General features: G+C 43.1%; 2 protein-coding genes across 2 annotated transcripts; both read left to right on the top strand.

Annotated features, from left to right (window-relative positions):
- Nucleotides 1-821: 821 nt before the first annotated feature.
- Nucleotides 822-10,512, top strand: PCYB_124540 (biotin carboxylase subunit of acetyl CoA carboxylase; the record flags this gene model as incomplete). Its single annotated transcript, XM_004223787.1, has 3 exons — nucleotides 822-9,542; nucleotides 9,788-10,002; nucleotides 10,263-10,512. The coding sequence occupies 3 exons, from the start codon at nucleotides 822-824 to the stop codon at nucleotides 10,510-10,512; spliced, it is 9,186 nt and encodes a 3,061-aa protein (XP_004223835.1).
- A 2,163-nt stretch (nucleotides 10,513-12,675) lies between these two features.
- Nucleotides 12,676-13,170, top strand: PCYB_124530 (hypothetical protein; the record flags this gene model as incomplete). The annotated part of the gene is made up of 1 exon (XM_004223786.1): nucleotides 12,676-13,170. A coding segment is annotated over one exon (495 nt), but the record flags the coding sequence as incomplete, so codon positions are not given.
- Nucleotides 13,171-13,197: the final 27 nt, after the last annotated feature.

Raw genomic sequence — 13,197 nt, 5'->3', positions numbered from 1 at the left:
ATAATTTTCGCGCCGCGTCGCGTGCAGCCTTTGTTTGTAGAGTTGTTTCAGGGCGAGCTTTTCGCGGTGCGACATTCGTGACACGATTGGTGACACACGATTGGTGACACACGATTGGTGACACACGATTGGTGACACACGATTGGTGACACACGATTGGTGACACACGATTGGTGACACACGATTGGTGACACACGATTGGTGACACACGATTGGTGACACGTAATTAGTGACACGTAATTTGTGACACGTAATTAGTGCCTATGCAACTCACGCAGGGCAGCGCTTTCCCACGAGTTGTCCCGCGCCCGCTACGCCAAGTTTGTTTTTTACGAATAACAAATTCGTTCGTGTAATTGGCATGTCCGCGCGAAAGGGGTCGAATCGTTCAGAGTGCCCCTGAAGACCAGGCAGACGGAAGGAAGCCATCGAAAGGGCCATCGGAGGGAATCTCAAGCGTGCAGCTTTCAAACTGGTAGCGGGTTGATGCCGCCAAGAAGACCCTTGCATGTGCTAAAAACGAAATAAAAGAGGAGAAAAAAAAAAATTAAGGGTGCGGGGGAAGTGACAGCGTGTACGTAGAGCAAATAGCCCATCTCTCATACTTACACGTACGCACACTTGTATATTCACTCTGTATGTAGGCACTCTGTATGTAGGCACTCTGTATGTAGGCACTCTGTATGTAGACACTCTGTATGTAGACACTCTGTATGTAGACACTCTGCATATAGTCAGATAGCTCGCCCGTCCTTACGTGTGCACGCCTCGCCGCGCACCCGGAAGCATCGCAAGGCAGTTAAATGGAGTAGAATCGGAAAATGGTTAATGGCCTCACAGGAGCACTTTCGCTTGTTCTGTTACTCCAAAACCTTGTAGAGCCCATAAAACACAAAAACACGAATTGCTATGTACACATGCATAATAATGTCAATAGCAACAACTTTATTAACACAGAAACGAGGGAAGCATATCAGAGTAGAATAAAGGGAACCAAAAATATTTTTCATGAGAGTTACAGGAACAGGTATGTGCCACTGTTCGTGTCCAAGGGAACCGAACTGTTAAACTCGTTTTTTAAGAATAACAGACGGAGAAGTAGAGATAACTCGACGAATATTTCGAAGAACGAGAAGAAGAGTGCGCCCTCTTCGTTTAATGAGAGTAAATACGCGCGCGACAATAGAAGCAGGTCTTCAAATGGGAAAAAATGGGACTCAAGTAAGGGCACCGCTCAGGAGAAAGTCGCCCATCAGAAGTGCACGCAGCAAAAGAGCGCGATTGAAGAACGAGCAGATGAATTGCTTAGCAGTCTCACTAGCCACACGGATGAAGGCTTTATCAGTGTCACATCGAATGATCACCACAACAGGTATCACAGTCCAAGGAAAAGTCACCACCTAAGAAATATGACCAATGAAAGTGGAAACAGCGACGGCAATCCTTATATGAATAAAGCTAGTTACAGCCCAAGGGATATGTCCGATGTATTCTCAAATTGGGATGTTGCCATGGCGAGTGTAAGAAGGAAAAACAACGTAGAACACAATTTTCCGTTTATGATGGACCTGATTAAGGAATCCTGCTCCATACACTCCAAGAGTGACGATGTGATGATTCCACATGATCGTTCTGGAGATGTAGTAATGGATGGGAGACGGCTGCACAAAGGGAACGTAAAAAAGAGGAAGAAATATTTGAACAGGCTGTACTACAGCTTTAGGGGTCAGAACGATTTTCTCTCTAGAAAGGAGGGCACCCGTGGGGGTGATGAGTATGGAGAGAGGTTCTACGCTTATCGGGGAGATCAGCATGCAGGTGGAGACCCCAGTGATGTGTGCCTCGGCCCAGTAGGTGACTCTCCCAGACAGCAAAGGGAACCAAACCTGTTGCAGCAAAGAGAACCAAACCTGTTGCAGCAAAGGGAACCAAACCTGTTGCAGCAAAGGGCGCACAGTACCAAAGCGCAGAGCTGGCATCACAATGGAGCTGATACTGCTTCTCCTTCCAACCATCCGAGCGACTCCACAGACTTCCTAACATACGAAGAAAAACAAAGAGCAAAGGAAAAGGCCTATCAGGAATACACAACGTACATAGAAGAAAGAAGGTACCCATATTTTAATTTCTTAAAACAAAAAAATGGTAAGATAATAAAAAAATTACTAATTGCAAATAACGGTATGGCAGCAATGAAATGCATTCTGTCAATAAAGGAATGGCTATTTAAGACATTCTCCGAGGAAAACTTAATGAAGATCATAGTGCTAGCCACAGAAGAAGACATATCAAGCAATGCAAAATATATTTCGTTGGCAAATAAAGTTATAAAGGTACCTCCTGGGAAAAACTCTAACAATTATGCCAATGTGCCGCTAATCGTTGATATAGCAAAAAAGGAACAAGTAGATGCAGTCTGGCCAGGATGGGGACACTGCTCAGAAAATCCTTTACTCTCCACCATGCTGGAAAGAGAAAATATCATTTTTATAGGACCAACTGGTGATGTTATGGAAGCTCTAGGAGACAAAATATCTGCCAATATCCTTGCACAGAGTGTAAATGTACCAGTTGTAAAATGGAGTGGAGATAGCATCCGAGTTGATAATTTTGACAAGAAAATTAGTGAAGATGTATATAATAAATCTACGATACATTCGTTAGATGCATGCATAAAGGAGTGCCAACGGATTGGGTACCCTGTTATGATAAAAGCATCTCAAGGAGGGGGAGGGAAAGGTATCCGGAAAGTGGAGAACGAAGCAGAAATAAAGAAAGCGTATGCACAAGTACAGATGGAATTACCCAACTCACCAATCTTTTTAATGAAAGTCTGTAGCAACGTTAGACACATCGAAATACAAGTTGTCGGGGATATGTATGGCAATGTATGCTCCCTAAGTGGAAGAGACTGCACCACTCAAAGGAGGTTCCAAAAAATTTTTGAAGAGGGGCCCCCGTCAGTTGTACCTCCGAATATTTTCCGTGAAATGGAAAAGGCATCCATACGTCTAACAAAAATGATAAAATATAGAGGTGCTGGAACCATTGAGTATTTATATGACCAGGAGAAGCAGACTTATTTTTTTCTCGAATTAAATCCTCGGCTGCAGGTGGAACACCCCGTGTCGGAGGGCATCACCAACACGAATCTTATTTCGATACAGCTGCAGGTGGCCATGGGGGTTCCCCTCCAAAATATAGATGACATTAGGAGGTTGTACCGCATAGGGCAAGGGGGCGAGGGCGCGAGTTTTCGTGCGCCGGTGGAGGCCGTCCACAGGTTCGGTGCCTCGTGCGAGTATAGCCCCGCAAGCGGTAGCATTGGTAGCAGCGTGAGCAGGGAGAGCAGCGGTGGTGGTAGTGACCCCGTTGGTAGTAGTGACCGCGTTGGTAGTAGTGACCGCGGTGGTAGTAGTGACCGCGGTGGTAGTAGCAGCCTCGGTAGTGATAACACTTTCTGTGGACGCGAGGGCGCCCGCGAAAAGGGAAGAGACCAAACTAATGACCCATCACCCCCCCGCGCGGAAGAGATGAACCAATTCGACTTCTACAATAACAGGCCGCACGTGAGCAACCACGTGATTGCCGCGAGAATCACCGCAGAAAATAGCAATGACAGTTTTAAGCCCACTTCGGGAAAGGTAAAAAGAATCCATTTCCAAAACTCGAACGACGTTTGGGGATATTTCTCAATCAATGATGGATCCGTGCATGAATTCTCCGATTCGCAAATTGGACACATTTTTGCAAAGGGAGAAACGAGGGAAATAGCCAGAAAAAATCTAATCCTTGCATTAAGGAAGTTAAACATAGAAGGGGAAATAAAAACAGGCACAAAATATTTAGCAAAAATTTTGGAATGCAAACCATTTATTGAAAATAACATAACAACCAATTGGCTAGACACAATTATTGAAAAAAAAAAAAATATCTATTACAGTGCAGTACATATAATAATTTTGTGTGCCACCATTTTTAAACTCCTAATACATTTTACGAAGGAAAAGGAGGATATCGAAGATGCGCTCAGTAGAGAGGACATTGGAATTAAACCACATGAAGATTCCTTCGCTAATTTGAAGAGGGAGGTAAAAAATGGGTACCTGTTCGATATCGTATTTGAAAATGTGAGGTACAATTTTAAGGGCTATAATACAGGGGAGAATCTTTATACTTTAAAAATTAATGGACAGGAAATCGAAGTGCTAGCTGATTACGACAAAAAGAACAATAAAATATCTGCCAGCTTTTTCAACCACACATATGTGTATACATGTTCGGAAGACAGCTTAGGGATCCACTTGCATTTGGAAAAGGACAGTGTTTTTATCCCCAAAATGAGTAACCCATTTCATTTAGTCTCCAATACGAATGGGAAAATAGTAAAATATTTGATAAAAGATGGAGAGAAGGTAGAGAAGAATGAGGACTACATAGAAGTTGAGGCCATGAAAATGATCATGACTTTTAAGTCTACAGAAAAGGGTATACTCAGGCATAGGATGTCTGAGGGTACCATCGTAAAAATGGGGGACCTCCTGGGAGTGATTGAGGAAAGCTCTATTCAGCAAAGCAACACACAGAGGGGAGACCAAAACGAAATTAAAACCTTCAAGGGGCATTTGGACTTATCCAATAAGTACGCATACGAGTTGGAGGAAGGGAGTCGACTGCAGCACCCACTTAGGGGGGAGGAAGTTCCACTAGGTTTTGTCGCCATGGATGAATCTGCGGAAGGTACCTGGCCGATTAGCGATAAAAACGAGGGGAAAAAAAGTCATTTGCATAAAGGCGCTGCAAATCGTGACGAGGAAGAGACACTGAGGGTTGTGCCAAACCATGCGCAAAGTGGAATGCATCGTGTGGGTGAAAATACCGGGGGGATAGACGTCGGGGATGCTCCCAAGTCGGAGGATTCCTCCCCCTCCTTCTCTTCCTCCTTCGAACAGGACGAAGTGTCATCCAGGGAAGGAATCAAAAAGAACCGGCTATTCCTAAAGCAGAAGAAAAATCTATTCCGCTTGTTTGCGAGCAAAAAGGCTAGTGATAATAAGGAGCACACTGCAGCGAGTTACGTAAACGAGAAATTTAACTCCGTGAAGGCGTACCTGACTAGTTTGAGTTCGTCCAGCGCGAGTTCGGCGGCACCCACGAGTGCGAGCACGAGCGTCAAGGTGGAGGCAGATGTGGAGGAACCCGCGCGGACAGCAGCGGGGGTAGGAGCGGGGGTAGGAGCGGAGGTAGAAGCAGAGGCAGATGTGGAGGCAGTCGCGGAGGCAACCGCGGATGCAGCGGCGGAGTCGAACAAGTCGTACGCCAATTCTGAATCCAGGGGGTGCGCGAATGTGTCGTCCAGTGCGCACACGGTGAATGATGAGTCGGGAAGTGCCAACCAGGGGAGTGGCAGCCGGGGGAGTGGCAGCCGAGGGAACAGCTCCACTGATCGTCTTAACTCAACCTTTCAAAGCTCTTCAACGAGCGAGAGGAGGGACCGTAACGACAATGTGTCGACGAGGAATGTCTCCAATGAGAAGGCATCCAACGAGGGCACCCTCAGCTGGGACACGGAGAATAAGGGGACATCAAAAAGTGCATCAAAGGGGAATTCTAAATGCACCTCGAACAGTTGCACACAAGTGGGGGGGGACACCCCGGGGGTGGCTTCTCTGAGTGGTCATCTGAGTGGTCATTTGAGTGGTCATCCGAGTGGTCATCCGAGTGGTCATCCGAGCGGTCATCCGAGTGGTCACCCGAACACCGGAGAAGACCCCATAAAAAAACAGTACCTCTTAGACATCCCCAATATGAAGAGAGTAGAATATTTACTAAAAGGATATGAACAGAATTACCAACAATGCTTCAACGAATTAGTGAAAAAGAAGCATAACATTAACTCCAACTTTATTTACATTCTAGATAAATTCATAGAGTACAATTCACTATTTGCCAAAAATGAAAATATGACACAGGTAGAAGCTTACGATATTTTGCACACTAGTGTTAAGAATGAGAAGAAAAAAAAATATGAAATTGCACATGCGTATACATACAACTATTTAAGCATAAAATTTGTTGAGTTAGTTTTAAAATATTTACTAGACAGTGGATTGACTTCGTTGAATGAAATATCAGATGACCTTCTGAATAAGCTAAAAATGATAACATCTTTTAGAGGGAAATCATTTGGTAACATCATTTTGCTGGCCAGAGCTATAGTACACATCTCGGAACATATGCGCTTGGTTCAATTCGTAAAAGGTGCATTAAACGATAGGACTGCCAATTTTGATGAAAAAATTAACCAACTGAAGGAGCACATAAAGATAAAGCAGATCAGCTTTACACACTCGAAAGTGGCACAAATTTCAAGTGGTGCATCAACACCCTCTTCTACTTCGAGCAGCTATAGGAACCATTGCGAACGTGTAGTGAATACATTTTTGGGAAACCCATCCGATATACACATGTTCCTTCCATCTCTCTTTACTCCAGAAAATAAAAATGCTCTACTAGAAATATACGCTCAAAATTTGTATAAACACTTTGATGTCAAAACAGAACTAGTAGGGGAAAACTGCTTGAAATTTTTTATAAACAATTCGGAGGATGAAAATTTACTCATCTTAAATGAGAGAAGTAGGGTATATATGGATGAGTTGATTTCCAAAAGGGGGATCAACCCCACTAGTGGGAGCATAGGGCGCATAAACAGCATTCATATTATTAACAGAAATGAAAGCTTCCATAATGACTATGAAGAGAGTGTAAGACATATAAAGAATATGTGTAATCATTTGTACATTTATCACTACTTTGGGGATAAATATGGGGATGTTTACGAGTGGGTTGGAGAGGAAGACACCGGGGAGGAGGTCCATTCGGGGAGCATGACAAATCTGCTGCCCTACCAAAGATATATCTTCTCCTTTGAAAAGAATTGCCAAAATTATGACCTAGAAAGTGTAGATGAGAAAATATTGAAAGGGACCAAGGTATTCCTGGGGAAGTACAAAAAGAATAACAAAATCGAATCGCTGTTTGCAGAGAGGGTTATCCACGTGTGTGAGCTTCCAAAAGGTGGAGTGTCGTCTGTAGTGGGGGAAACTCCCAAAAAAGGGGGGGACACCATGGGGGAGCAAGACCCCCCCCCTGTGGTGAAGCAGCACCGGTTGCAAGACGCACTCACGGAAGAGCTGAAAGAAGCGGTGCAGGATGTAGCAATAGCTAGACTGAACCCGAAAGTGCAGGACGCAAAGGTGAGCAGCTACATAACTTACCATGTAGTACTCGATGAAGTGAAAGGGAAAGACGAAGAAGAATTAAGAACAATTGAAGAGGCGCTCAAGAATTTCCTCAATAGGCATAATGAGTTGCTTCTACAAAATTACGTGAACGATGTATACGCCTATGTGTACAGAAAGGGAGACGAATCTGCCAAGGGGAGACTAAAATTGGCACCGCTAAAGGTACTCAGACTGCATGTCCTCTTCGACGGAGAAGATAATGTAATCGAAGAGGTTGAGAGTGTACCCCCCTTTGATGTTGACACGTTGTACTTAAAAAGAAAGAGGGCTAGAGATATAGATACGTTATATGCCTACGATTTTGTCAAGGCTATAAATATTTCCTTAAATAGGATGAACAACGGTGACCCCGGGGATATGTTTACATATGTGAACAGCGTCAGGGAGTTTAAGCTGGACTTGGAGGCACTGCAGGGGGGGGGAGATCGAACGGAGGGGGGGAACACTGCGAAGCAGGTCACGTCTCATATTGATGAGAAGGGCACATCCCATGCCGCTCCCTCCCATGCTGCTCCCTCTCATGCCGCTTCCCATTCCGGTGGGCTGTTTCCCCGGCACGACGGCCTCAGCGAAGACGAAGTGAAAATAAGAAACGCGCTCTACCTGTCAGACAAGCTAAACGTGGGCCAAAACAAACTGAGCGTCATCGGCCTGTTGATGAACGTGAGGACAATCGAATACAAAGAAGGAAGAGACGTAATTTTTATCATAAATGACATAACGACGCATGGTGGCTCATTCAGTGTAGTGGAAGACCAGTTATTTTATGCCATATCTAGCTATGCCAGGGAGAAAAAAATCCCTCGCATTTATATATCCTGCAATTCAGGTGCAAGAATTGGACTGTACAATTTTTTGATGGATAAAATTCAAGTCAGTTGGAAAGACGAAAAAAAAAAGGAACTCGGGTATGACTATATTTACATAACAGAAGAGGTGAAAAATAGGATACCCAAGGAGGACATCATATTTTTGAAGGAAGTTATTCAAAATGGGGAGAAGAGATACCTAATCGAAGGTATCGTAGGGAACTTAAATAATCATATTGGAGTGGAAAATCTAAGGGGTAGTGGTCTTATTGCTGGTGAAACATCCAAAGCGTATGATGAAATTTTTACCCTATCATATGTTACTGGTAGAAGTGTTGGCATCGGTGCTTACCTTGTTAGACTCGGAAAAAGAACCATCCAGAAAAAAGGTTCATCTCTTTTACTAACAGGGTTTAACGCACTAAATAAAATATTAGGGGAAAAGGTCTACGTCAGCAATGAACAATTGGGAGGAGTGAAAATTATGATGAGGAATGGCATATCTCAATTGGAAGCTCAAAATGATCAGGATGGTGTCGACAAAATTTTCAAATGGCTATCCTATGTACCCAAAACAAGTGACCATTACTACGACGTTATTGAGAAGGCACGAGAGAAGAGAAGCGAATTTAGCAATTATGAGCAGACTAACAGGGAGGAGATAGACAGCGCGGCAAGGGAAGAATCGCAAGCGGAAAATAAACACACATTGCAGAAGGAACCTCCAAAAATGTATTTCCAAAGAATTAATGACATAGACATGGATGACATACAGAACTCAGATGTAGTAGAACTAATAAGAGGCACAGACGCGAAGCAAGGGTTTTTAGACAAAAATAGCTACTTCGAATACATGAATGAATGGGGAAAAGGGATACTAACAGGGAGGGGGAAATTGGGTTCTATCCCTGTAGGAATAATAGCTGTTAACAGAAATTTAGTAACGCAGGTTGTTCCATGTGACCCAGCATTGAAAACCAAAGCAGTGAGGTCAACACATGCACCATGTGTTTTTTTCCCGGACAATTCATACAAAACAGCTCAGTCGATTGAAGATTTTAATAAAGAAAATTTACCCCTATTTGTTTTTGCCAATTGGAGGGGTTTTTCAGGTGGCACAATGGATATGTTTAACAGCGTTTTAAAATTCGGGTCAATGATTGTTAATCAGTTGGTTAATTACAAGCACCCCGTTTTTGTGTACATTCCAATTTGGGGGGAGCTGAGAGGTGGGTCATGGGTTGTTGTGGACGAAACGCTAAATAGCCAGATTATTGAGATGTATGCGGACACGAACAGTAAAGGCGGTATTTTGGAGCCACCCGGGATTGTCGAGGTGAAGTTTAGGTTACCCGAAATTAGGAAGCTCATGCATGGGATTGACTCGTCCATAATTGCTTTGGACAAGCGGCTGGCGGAAGCGCAGGTAGGTGCACCGTGTTGGTGGAGCGGCGTAGTGGAGAACCCATCTCGTCCAGCACCTCAACGTTTTCCCCACACCGATGTGCTCACCACCACGTCCCCACCACACCGCTATGCTCATCGCCACGTCCACACCACATCGCTTTGCTCATCACCACGTCCACACCACACCGCTTTGCTCACCACCAATCACTTATTACCACCACACCGCTATGCTCATCACCAATCACTTATTGCCACCCCGCGCAGGAGGATGACGTGTCTAGAATAAAACAAGAAATAGAGGACAAAGAAAAGGAGCTGTTGCCATTTTATTTGCAAGTGTGTCACAGATACGCAGATCTTCACGACGTGTCCAAATGCATGAAGTCGAAGGGAGTGATCAGAAAAATCGTTCCTTGGGAGAAAGCCCGTTCCTTTTTTTACTACCGCCTCGTGCGGAGGTTGCTGATGAGCACGCTGAGGTAGGCTCGTCTACGGGAAAAGGAAAACTCCCACACGTGCGTGCATCTGTGGGTCTGCACATCTGAGGATCTGCACATCTGAGGATCTGCACATCTGAGGACCTGCACATCTGAGGATCTGCACATCTGAGGACCTGCACATCTGAGGATCTGCACATCTGAGGATCTGCGCATCTGTGTTTATGCGTATGTACATGCATGCTGTCTGCATAACTAGCAGCCCGACTGCATAACCGACTGCCCGCTTCCCACCCCTTTAGCAAAAAATACGGAACTGCGTTGACCCAAAGTGAAGAATTCAAGAAGCTCACCAGTGACATCGCCTCCTCGGACGAAGACGACTACGAAGTGTGCAGGAGAATTTTAAATGAAAGTACTCTCAGGGATATACATCGATTAACGGAGGATCTGCACCACCAGAAAACGCTGGACGAGTTTTACAGGGCCTTTCAAAGTTTGCCCTCCCAACAGAGAAGGGAACTCCTTAGCAAGCTGAATTCACATGAGTAGGGGGCACACAAGGACATCCAGCGAGAGGATTTTCAACCAGCTGGAGCGACAGAATTTTCAACCAGCTGGAGGCACAGGATTTTCAACCAGCATTTTTCCACTACATTTTGAGATCAGCATTTTTTTATCTGCCTTTTTTTCCCCTCCACCCCCTTTGTCATTTTCCCTTTTTTATTAACAACTGTTATGTTGTGTTTTTCTTGGCTATACATTGCCAATCCTTTTACTTATTCTCCCCCATTTTTTAAAATTCTGCATGCCTTCTTCCCCCCGAATGTCACGTTTACTTTAGCAAACGCACATGCTGGATGTGTCTTTGTGTTAATTTTATTGCGCCCATTTTATTGTGCCATTTTATTGTGCCATTTTACTGTGCCATTTTATTGTGCCCATTTTTACATTCATTCGTGGCTGTATGGTTTTATCACCAACCATTTCGAACGAACTGGGGGGGAGGAAAGCAGCAAAGTGATGCACGGAGGAGAGACACGTAGTTCCAAGTGCGCTGCGGATGTGCACCTATGTGTAAACATGAATATGCGCGCTTTGCAGTTCAGCCTCCTCGCGAGCACTTTGCGAAAAGTACATTTCAACATTTGTTAACAGATATTTAATTAAAAAGTAGCGATTAACACGAATTTAATTTTTCTCGATTTGTAGTTTTTACTGCTGTGGTTTTTGTTGCTGTGGTTTTTGTTGCTGTAGTTTTTACTGCTGTAGTTTTTATCCCTGTTTTTTTTATTCCTGTTTTTTTTATTCCTGTTTTTTTTATTCCTGTTTTTTTTATTCCTGTTTTTTTCATTCCTGTTTCCTTTATTCCTTTTTTTTTTTTACTGTTCTGTATTACTACACATTTTGTCGATGGAAAAGAAAAATAAAGTCAGCAAAGGGGTGAGCTGCTTGATCGCACAGGAGTGTAAGACCTGCGCGTGAAAAGAGATAAATTGAAAATGGCGTTAACGGTGATTGTAAGTCAACATGCTGGAAGATGAGCGGTGAACAATTGCACATTCACTGGAAGTAACTCATCAATTATACCGTGCCGACGTTGTTTGTTTTTGGTTTAGCGTCCGTACAGATTTTTCCTTTTTTCGGGAGGAATAACTTAAAAGGATGGCAAATTATTCTTTCCGGCAACTTAGCGAAGTGGCATGTGAAAAAAGATTCGCATAGCTTCTTGTGCAGGATTGCACTGCTTTAATTTTCGCTATCCTGGTTTTATCTGTTCCGTTTTTATTTTATTTTATTTTATTTTATTTTTTTATTTTGGTGCGCAGGAATGACATTGTTCGGTAGATCATAGTGTGGTCTCTTCATACACCATTTGGCTCGTGCCGTGGGGGGAAAAAAGGGGCAAATCACAAATGTAGGGGAAAGCATAAAAAAAAAAAAAAAAAAAAAAAAGGGAAAGAACTAATTACATTTGGGGGGGAAATACATACTTTGTTTCTCCTTTTTTCAAACAATTGGGTATTCCTTTTAAAGTGGCGCGCTGATACCTTTGCCTAAGATTGTTCATATCGTATGAGCGCCGTTTCTTTCCTCAACTGTGGAGTTGTGCGTACGTAAGCGTATCATCTCCGCTTAAGCATTAGCAGGACAAAGCGAGAGTAAAACCCTTGACCATTTATTTTTTTTCCTTTTTTAATGAATGCAAGGTTATGCTTGCGTGTACATGTTTGCCGCACATTTGATAAGTCCCATTGAAACTTTTTTAAGAAGGGGAAATGCACTTTCCCCAAAAAGGATAAAAAGAAAAAATATTTTTGGAGGAGTAGCGGAACATCGGAGCAACGGAACAGCAGAACAGCAGAACAGCAGAACATCGGAACAACGCCTATATTGGTATGCAAAATTTAGGACAAGTGAAGGGCCCAACAGGCGGGGAAAGGCAAGCCACATGGCCAAGTGCTGCAGATGTGCATGCACAGATATATATACGTGTGAACATACACGTGTCTGCTGCTCAAAGAGATGGTCGAATAACCTGCTAATCAGCTCATTTGATTGGCTGGTTTGATTGGTTGATTTAATTAGTCCATTTAATTAGTCCATTTAATTAGTCCATTTAATTAGTCCATTTAATTAGTCCATTTGATCGCCTGCGTGCCTGCCTGCCCCCTCACTTTAGCGGCCAAGGGAAGAACCAAAATGGCTGCCCCGGAGGAGTACTACGAACCAGTGGTGAAAAAGGAAAACAAAATCGAATACGTTGATAACCTATATTTATCCAAGAACATGTTAAATAATAGAGAAAATGCGTTGAATTATTTTTACACTTCTCCATTTTACACAAGTAGAAGTCACCTATCGTTAAATGAAAAAATACGAGTGGGGAGAATGATCAGTGATGATGAAGAAGGATATTTATTTGACATTACCTACGACAATTTACCTGTTTTAAAAAAAAATGAGCCACATGATTTGGTCAGCATACACATTTATTACAACACAAATTCCATTTTTCACATTTCCCTAACACATATATATAAAGTAAAGAACATTATTTGCAAAAAGGTTATTCAGATGTTCTGTATTTTGAATGGCAAGATTTACAGTTCGCGATCTTTTGGCGAATTACTAAACAATAAAATTGCCAGCATTGTGCGTAATGTGGAAAAGTTTTATGACTGTGTTAATAAAATGATGAACTTTAACATTACGTCTAACTACAATTTTGAGAGG

This window comes from Plasmodium cynomolgi, chromosome 12 (genome assembly GCF_000321355.1).
Source record: "Plasmodium cynomolgi strain B DNA, chromosome 12, whole genome shotgun sequence".
NCBI lineage: Eukaryota > Apicomplexa > Aconoidasida > Haemosporida > Plasmodiidae > Plasmodium > Plasmodium cynomolgi.
The sequence above is the reverse complement of the archived record's forward strand: the minus strand, read 5'-3'. Positions and strand labels throughout refer to the sequence as shown.